The sequence below is a fragment of the Eurosta solidaginis genome, chromosome 2 (assembly GCF_040869045.1).
Source record: "Eurosta solidaginis isolate ZX-2024a chromosome 2, ASM4086904v1, whole genome shotgun sequence".
In the NCBI taxonomy this organism is placed as follows: domain Eukaryota; kingdom Metazoa; phylum Arthropoda; class Insecta; order Diptera; family Tephritidae; genus Eurosta; species Eurosta solidaginis.
This window is the reverse complement of record NC_090320.1, coordinates 83,835,603-83,845,033: the sequence shown is the minus strand read 5'-3', so window position 1 is coordinate 83,845,033 and position 9,431 is coordinate 83,835,603. Positions and strand designations below refer to the sequence as shown.

At 38.6% G+C, this 9,431-nt stretch overlaps 1 protein-coding gene across 1 annotated transcript in view; it reads left to right on the top strand.

The window, feature by feature from the left end:
* The first annotated feature begins 3,309 nt into the window (after positions 1–3,309).
* The window catches only part of LOC137240047 (uncharacterized), a 267,048-nt gene continuing 260,926 nt past the window's right edge, over positions 3,310–9,431 (top strand). Inside the window, exons 1-3 of the mRNA XM_067765949.1 lie at positions 3,310–3,387; positions 3,990–4,045; positions 4,096–4,504. Coding sequence (XP_067622050.1) covers positions 3,992–4,045; positions 4,096–4,504 — 463 coding nt within the window. The 5' untranslated portion in view covers positions 3,310–3,387; positions 3,990–3,991. The remainder of the gene's footprint in view (positions 3,388–3,989; positions 4,046–4,095; positions 4,505–9,431) is intronic.

Genomic DNA, 9,431 nt, shown 5'->3' with positions numbered 1-9,431 from the left:
TCTTATGAGTGTGCATTGTAAGCGAAAACTCACCGACGTGCAAGGCCCGTACGTACGTAGCGCGGAACGTAGAAATCAAAACAATTTTAATTTTTTCTGTAAGAACGTGTCAGCTGATCGCTCTCTCACTAGACAGAGTTGCCTAGTAAACTTTTGTGCGTTAATTTTTGACCGTTTAACGACAAATCAAAAGAGAGCGCGAGTATAGATCGGTTGGAGGTGATAGCTTTTCACATTACAACATTCCAAGGACGTGCACATGAATGTTCTTAGACATATACGCACCCATACTTGCTATTATATGTATTCAATCCATATACGATACCAGTAATTATTATTTGTAATGTGTCATTTATAATGTGGCAGCATTAACAAATATGAAATTAAAATAAACTTTCTACAAATATTCACTTGCATGTACACTCAAAAAAAATGGGTTGAAATTTTTAAGCAAAATTTCTGAAAAATGATTCAATGCAAATTCTATTTATGTATATTTTTCTCTGTATACTACCATGCTTTTTTATTTGTATAAGCCAATTTGAAAAGAAAAAAATTTAATAATTTAACAAAGCTTAACTTTGGCTTAATATTCAATGTTTTCGAAAACGGTGACAAATCGCATTCTTCAGGGTTTTACATTGAAATTAAATAAGCGAAATTACCATAACAAATATTGCAAATTAGCGACAAGCTAAATCTTGCAAAGGAATTATATTCGTTATTTTTTTATGCATATATGTACATATGTATTAAGATGTTTTGGTAAACTATGTGTTAAACATAGGAGAACTAGAAACGAAGCTAGATTTTAAACAAACAAACAGTAATTTCTCAAATTTATATGGTTTAATTTCTCAATTTTTTTTCATTTCTTAAATTTTTAAAAATTTTTTCTAATATTTTAAAATTAAAATTTTTATTATAAGTTTTCAAATTCAGTTCACCTTTTAAATTTCTTATCGCTCAATAAGAGTACACAAAATTAAAGATAAAACTATGAATTTCATTAAAAAACCAAAAAAAAAAAAAAAATGAAACCCATGTTTTAAAAACTTACAACATAATGTGATGTGATGGGCTTAAATAAACGAATAAGCATATGATAACACAACTGCAATATATATTTATGTATATGGATGATATGAGGCACATTCTAACCTACATACAAGTTTTTAGTATAGTTCTTATTACATAATTTTTTTTTATATACAATGCGTATAAACGAATTAAATGAAACAATTAGACGCATTCAAAACATACAAATAACTTTTTTTTTGCCCAGATGCAGGCAAAATGCGTTGAACATTCTCAAGAATACTGTAGAAGTTTGACAACAATTGCAATTGTTTGAAAGCATAGTACATTTATAGCTAAATCCGCGAAAACAGAGAGCGTTTCTTATTAAAAGCTTAGAATTATTTTTTTTACGTTTCCATCTTACAAAAATTTTATATGTAAAACCTAAGAGCTTCCATGAGCGGGTTATATTAATTAAGCAAACAGACCAAAATTGTATTATTGGTTTTCCTTTAAGAAAATGAATTGTCAATAAATTTGTATTTAAAATGGGAATGCTGACTTCCTTACTTAATTAGAAGGCACTTACGGAATGCAGGTAAGGGGCCACCGAAAATTCAGGTGCGTCGGTGGCCATGGATTTTGAGGGTGGGTTAAAGCACCGGGCGTCGCAACAACACCCGCGGCGCTCCTCTATATATTCGGCCTTTTTCCCCTATTCTTTACTTTTCAGCTTTTTTTTTCTTCTTTTGATTTTCAGCGTTGGTAACCGGCCATATCCGGTTCGGTAATTTTTTTGCGGTAACTTTTTTTGAATTTTGAATGTTTAACGGTCTGTTCGTGACATCCGGGTCGGTCGGATGTTGTTTTAGTTTGACTTTATAAGCGTTTTGAGTCGGTCTCTGGGCTTCTGTCGGTTTTTCTTGAACTTGACAGCTGTTAGTTTGATAGGCATGATAGGAATTTTTTTCTGTTTATGGCGCAGGAACAGTAAGGTTGGCAAGGACCCGCCCCAGCCGACAATGACTAGCCACTGTGCACCACAACATCATGCCGACCGCCTTACTTACTGCTTCCATCATAGATGCGATTCCATAACAATTTGAATGTTAAATTTCTATTTGCATATGTTCACGCGTCATTGCAACGTAAGGCAAGGTGCACACGAGGCTACGGGTCATAGACGCGTACAAGATATTGCATATACCTACAATTTCTGTACGCCTCAAGATCTGCACACGAAGCTAATTTCGAGCGTCGCTACAAAAAGCAAACAATTATTGAAAAAAATTAAAATTTAATTTCTTCAGCTATATCCGTCCCCGAAACCAAAGGAAAACAGGTATTAAATTTTGATTGCATCCCCGTGCCTTTTCAAATTATGAAAGGCAATTTTAAACCACCGCGGACTAGAGAAAATTGTGATTTCTAGTTTCCAACACTTTTTAGCCTTTTAAACGCTTCAACAATGTCTAACCAAGCTGTTGTGGCGTTTAATACTCTTTTTCGCATTGGTAATATATCTTTCACGTACTTTTATTAACTAAAGTAACATTTTTTAACTAATTACACAAATTTGCATACAAAAAAATGTAAACAAACATCTTTTTCTTCCTTTTTTTTCGAGCGTACGTACGCTTAGCGATCAACACTGCTGTACGCTTAGCTACACGAAAATTTCAAACTTTGTCGTTTTCATGCAGTTGACGCTTCGTATGCAGCTCTCCATTCAAATACATGTGTTCGGCATCAAGCGTACAAATTTCGCAAATTTTGCCTAACTTATGTTTGTGAAAAATGTGATTGGCCTTTATATCAAATAGTTTATCTCACGAGGCCATTAGTATGCAATATGTTCCATGGCGGAACGATACAAGGTAGCAGCATGGGAAAGCTGATTATAAACTTTTTTTATTTGATTTGATACATCAACTTCCGGTGCAGTACGATTTTGACATTTGTCCATCGAATTTACAAAAACAAAGTACATAGAATTTTTATATATGTTTGTAGGTATGTAACCATGCTGCCACCTTGTATCGTTCCGCCATGATATGTTCTCTTCTCAACCCAATACAGTCCTAAAAAAGGATTTTTCAGTTCTCTTTTATACAAAATAGAAAAAAGATTGGGGAACTCTTCGGACTTGGGCTTGCAAAAGAACAGTCTTGTCAAATGTGAAGTTTTTCATGTACAACTTTTTTAGAGTAAAAATTTGTGTGTGATAAGGAATGTAAAAAAAAACGTTGTAAATAATTCCAAAATAATTAGAAAAGAACTATGAAAAGTGCATACAAAGTATAATACTAATATACGATAATAGTCTAGTTGAGGAGTCGACTGCTAATACGCTACCAAAAATATCGAGTGAGGTGTCAAAAGACGCGTATTAATCTCGAGAACAATAATCCGAAGGCGGAAAAGAAAAGTTGGTAGTAGTGCATTTTACGGTACCCACCCTAAAGTTGGGCTGAGATTTTCGATTGAGGTTTCTAAAGACGCGTATTAATCTCGAGAACAATAATCCGAAGGCGGAAAAGAAAAATTTTATCTCTGTCCGGAGATATTTGTTGTTGAAGTTGGCGATTTCCATGTGGTTGTTGTTGTGTTTGTACCCACAAAAAAAATTGTGCATCACCGTGGCGGTAGCCACGGTTATACCACACCCGGACTTGGCATGGCGTAGCCCAGGGTTATTTTTTATAAGCGCGGCCGAAGGCCCCCAACGCAGAAAGGTGTTCTGCGCAAAAATACTATGGAGCCGACTCCCGGTTTCGAAGGTACCCGTGGGTTTTTTTCGGTTTTTCGTTAATATCTTTTGAACGCGTTAAAATTTTTATTTTCCGCCATGGGATTATTAATACTGATGTCAAGACGCGTCGTTTGACACCTCTCTCGATATTTTTGGTAGCGTATTAGCAGTCGACCTCTCAACTAGACTATTTCCTTTATCTGAAATTCTCTTATAGAAATGAAAAAAAAAGTTGGCATTGCCGGAGTATCTAAATTTGTTGCAAAATTGGAGGTAAGATTTACTAGAAATTTTCGCAACATATTAAACTGGTTTCTCAGCAGCATTCGGCGGAATGCGGCGCTAACGATATCATCCAAACAAATGCTGCTTGTGGTCACCAGAACCCAGCACCTAATAAACAACAAATATCCCAGGAAAGAAGCAATGTATGTGTAATATTTGGAGATGGGGACATACAAAATAGTCAATTAAGCGATGAAGAAAGTGGTTTCGAAGGATTTGCATCACTCACTACAAGTTCGACAGAACGAAATTCTATATTAAGACAAAGGGCGTGTACTTATTTAGAAAACAAAGACACAATTATTTTAAAAGATTTAATCGCAAACAACGCAGAACTACAAAGATCGTTCCTAAATTCTATGTCTGGTAGCGTTAAGAATGAAGCTGTCGGGTATACTGCTCCGGATATAAAAAGGCGCAACATGTCGAATGAATTAGAAGAGTCTGGTAAGTGTAATTTTTTACTTTATCTTGATAGGGCTTTCGTTTCTAGAAAATCAAGCGCCCTACCACGGTGCACTTCCTTGAAGTCTAGCTCTTAACCATGTAAAAGTGTAGCAGCCTTGTTTGTACTTGCATGCTATGGAATTAAAACAAAACACTCTTATGTGCCATAGTGAGGTCTGCAAGAAAAAACAATTAGATTGTCAAATTAAATTAGAGTCAGTCGATTCACAGGAAATCAGGAACAGAACTATCACAACTAAATTTTGAATACTGTAATAGGTTGAAATCTTACTTATATATATTGATCCTCGACATACGATATATGTCCTGCATTTAATGCGTCCAGACATATTTTCAATGTGTAAACAACGGCCCTAACACGTATGTCTCTATTGCCCAAGTGTATTGAAACTGGAAGTTTCCATTAACTTTCGTTAGAATATACCGAAAAAATTTGTAAGTGATCGCACCTGTTAGATAAGGTGAAGCTTTGTAATTATAAGAATAGTGGCAGAAACCTTTTTATTGTTATTGTTGTAGCGATAAGTACCAAGCCCGACCATATCGGGAACGATTTGTTATGACCACATGCGACCTTCTAGACCATCCCGCCCTCCCACGCCCTAGATCCATGAGGAGTTCGGGGTCGCCAGAGCATCTGCTGTAAATGCAACAGGATTCGCCAAGGATAGGTGAGGTTGACAATTGGATTGGAGAAGCTATATATTGCGCTGGTAACCCCTTGAATATATGTTTATTTTAGTCGCCTCTTACGACAGGCATACCTACCGCGGGTATATTCTGACCCCTAACCCCCTGGGGATGTCCAATATGGTTGTTGTTGTAGCAGTGCGTTGTTGTTGTAAATGCGCAACCGATCACAAATTGTCATCAATATCCTCTAACGGGGGTCTAAGGAAACTTTGGTTCCACATTGCAATTGAAAATATGGTTGGTTCATGTGGTTGATTCTGGATAGATTATAGTATGGCCTGTTAAGAGAAGGTTGGTTGTTGCTTTAGCAGTGCTTCGCCCCATCCAATAGGTGCGACCAATCACAAATTTTCATCAATGTCCTCTAACGGGAGTCCAAGAAAACTTGCTGTTTCAAGAGGGGTGGACCATAATGAGAGGGGTGTTAGAGGCGTTGGTTCCACAATACAATTGGAGAGATGGTTGGTGTCATGTGGGGACACATTGCAAGCAGGACTTACATTTTGTATGTCGGGGTTGATTCTGGATAGGTAAGAGTGTAACCTGTTACAGTGCCCAGATCGAAGTTGAGATAGAGTGACGCTCGTTTCCCTAGGGAAACTGCGTTCCTCTTCTGCTAGTTTCGGGTATTTTTCTTTAAGCGCTGGATTCGCCGGGCAATTCCTGGCATAGAGGTCCGACCTTGTTTGTGGATATCACTGAGGACTTGTTTGTGCTTTTTTGCTTGTTGTTGTTGTTGTTGTGGCGAAGGCTTTGGGGAGCGTTATCGATGTGAAGGTCCTTTGCCGGATACAGATCCGGTACGCTACGGTAACACAGCACCATTAAGGTGCTTGCTTGACCATCGCGGGAACGATTTATCTGGCCAACCCTCCCCACCCGCAGGTTCCTTGAGTAGCTTGGTGTCGCCAAAGCCTCGTCTGTTAGTGAAACAGAATTCGCCACGTATAGGTGTGGTTGACAATTGGGTTTGGAGAAGCTATATATTGCGCTGGCAACCTGAAAAGGTTGCCTACACAACCCCTTGAATCTGGTATTTTTGTCGCCTCTTACGACAGGCATATACATATATATATGCTTTTTTGCTTCATTCGGCTTTGTTCAAGTCCCGTATTTCCTCATAATGTTTACGGCATTCGGCCGGCCCTTTGCTTTGTAAATGGTAATGAGCGTTTCTTTGTTGTTTTTGTTGTTGTAGCAGTGCTTCGTCCCATCCAATATGTGCGACCGATCACAAATTGTCATCAATATCCTCTAACGGGTGTCCAAGGAAACATGCTGTTTCAACAGGGGTGGACCATAATGTGATTGGCGTTCGTTCCACATTACAATTAAAGAGATGGTTTGTGTCATGGGGGGGTACACATTGCAAGCAGAGCATACATTTAGTATGTCGGGGTTGATTCTGGATAGGTAAGAGTTTAACCTGTTACAGTATCCAGATCGAAGTTGAGCCAGAGTGACTCGTGTTATCCTGGGGAGTGTGCTTTCATCTTACGCAAGTTTTGGGTACTGTTCTTTGAGTACTGAATTCACCGGGCAATTCCTGGCATAAAGGTCCGACGCCTGGAGTTCACTGAGGACCTGCTTGTGTTTTTTTGCTTCATACGGCTGAGTTCTCAGGTGCCGTATTGGCTCATCAATCAGATGTCTGTTGGGATGCCCAAGTTTTTGGGTATTCAACAGGAACTGTTTGGTTAGCATCTCATTTCTCTCCCTGATGGGGAGTATTCTCGGCTCATTATGTAGGTGGTATTCTGGGGACATAAGAAGACAGCCCGTGGCGGTTCTGAGAGCAGTATTTTCGCATGCCTGTAGCTTCTTCCAGTGTGTAGTTTTTAGGCTTGGCGACCATATAGGGGACGCGTAGCATGCAATCCGCTGGCCAATTGCTTTGTAAGTGGTAATGAGCGTTTCTTTGTCTTTTCCCCAAGTACTGCCACCAAGAGATTTGAGGATTTTATTACGGCTCTGGCTTTTCGGTACAATTGCGTCTGCATGCTCACCAAAATGTAGATCCTGATCAAACGTCACACCAAAGATTTTGGGGTAGGACAGTCGGCAGCGTAGTGCCATCGACGTGGATGTTCAAAATGGTTGACATTTGGGACGTCCATGTTGTAAATAAGGTCGCGGTGTATTTAGTCGGTGATAATGCCACGTTTCGCGAGGCGAAAAAACTGGAGAGATCAGGGAGGCTGCCGTTTATTCTGTTGCAAAGCTCATCTATCTGTGGGCCTGGGCCTGTGGCCATTATTGTGCAAACATCGGGGTAGGAAACGATAGTAACTCCTTCTGCTGGCGAAGGTAGCCTTGATATGTAGAAGTTAAGTGGCCAAGTTTTTTTATTGCAACAATTTTTCGGTATCCTTTGTAAAATCCATTAGACTAGGAAGTCAGCTTCAAAACATTCAATCGATTTTTGGGCTTAATTTGTTGGTTTTGTTAAGTTTGTATGAAATTTAAGTTTCAACAGCATTTTAGCAGGTCAAAATCTTAGTAGTGCGTGAAAAAGTGGAAAAAAATTAATATTACCGCTACTAACTTTGTGAAAAATTTATAAGGAACGGTGAGGTTAGTTTATTTAATTGATATTCTAAAGCTAATAGCCAATTTTTATTACTCCCTATTCAGTAATGTCGAGAAAGAGAATTGCACACCTGAGCAGCTTGTCCTCATACAAAAATTGATTGCTGATGGCAAAACTTATGTGTGCAAACTATCATTGGTTGCTGTTGTTGTTGTTGTTGTACCGATAAGGTTGCTCCCCGAAGGCTTTAGGGAGTGTTATCGATGTCATGGTCCTGTGCCGGATACAGATCCGGTACGCTCCGGTAACACATCACCATTAAAGTGCTAGCCCGACCATCTCGGGACCGATTTATATGACCACGTTAAACCTTCAGGCCATCCCTCCCTCCAACCCCCAACTTCCATGAGGAGCTTGGGGTCGCCAGACCCTCGTCTGTTAGTGAAACAGGATTCGCCGCGGATAGGTGAGGTTGACAATGGGGTTTGGAGAAGCTATATATTGCGCTGCAACCTGAAGGGTTGCGCTACACAACCCCATGAATCTGGTATTTTAGTCGCCTCTTACGACAGGCATACCTACCGCGGGTATATTCTGACCCCCATCCCGCTGGGGGAAATGTTTTCCGTATTCGCGACATGTCAATCACCCAATTCTAAACGAAAATTCCGTGCGAGTTTTTTCCCTTCTCCCATTCCTCGTATTCTAAATAAAAATTCATTGGGAGATTTTTTCACTTCTCCCTTTCCTCCTATTCTGAACAATGTTCGAAAAAGAGGAAACCGGTTATGGGAGAAAAGTAGGTATTATGAATGTGAGGGAGAGGGAGATTTCTTTGCCATTTCATAGGAGTTTTTTCACTAGTTAAATTGAAGGGAATGCATCAAAATAGTTAAAGGAAATTGGTTCTTTTAAGAAAGAACACTTATTTGTACAAATTTGCGCTAAAATATGTATTTACATTCTACCACAATATTCTCACTGTTAATACAACAACAACAACAACCACAATATTCTTTATTTTAAGTCGAAAAGTATATCATAAGCAACGGAAGAGCTCTTTGTATATTTGATGCAGCCATCCAGAAATTGCGCAAGGATTTTTTAAGAAGGCTTAATTAGATTTTGGCATATGGTGAAAGGTGAACTCAACTCGACGTGGCCGCCAGAAAATTGCTTTGCAGAATGAAAGCAGGTAACTCCGGCGGATTTGTGTTAATCCGCCGTCTTCTTCTTATGATCCTCTGTTGATGTTGCTGTGGCACCAATTCATTTCTCATTTCAGTGTATACCGCATGAAATGAAATAATGTGCATTGTTTATACCTTATTTCTTAATTTCAAACAAATTCGCAACAATAATTAAACTTTTCAATTTTTTAAACAAAATAAGAAATGCGCAACGAAATTTCAATTGACAAAACAGCTGACTTCGAAAATTCGAAATTCCTATTCCCCAATTTTTCTTCTCCCTAGGAGAAAAGAATTGGAGGAATTTTTCCGCGGGAATAAAAAATCCGCGAGAACAAAATTCCGCGAGAATATTTAGAATTGGTCTGATAATATCCGTTTTGCTTTTAATAACAAAATCACTTTTGTAAATGCTTAAATTTCCGCCACAAATGTATCAGTCAAATCATCATTTTATTAGGTTATTTGTCAAATCATCACTTTCTTAGGTTGG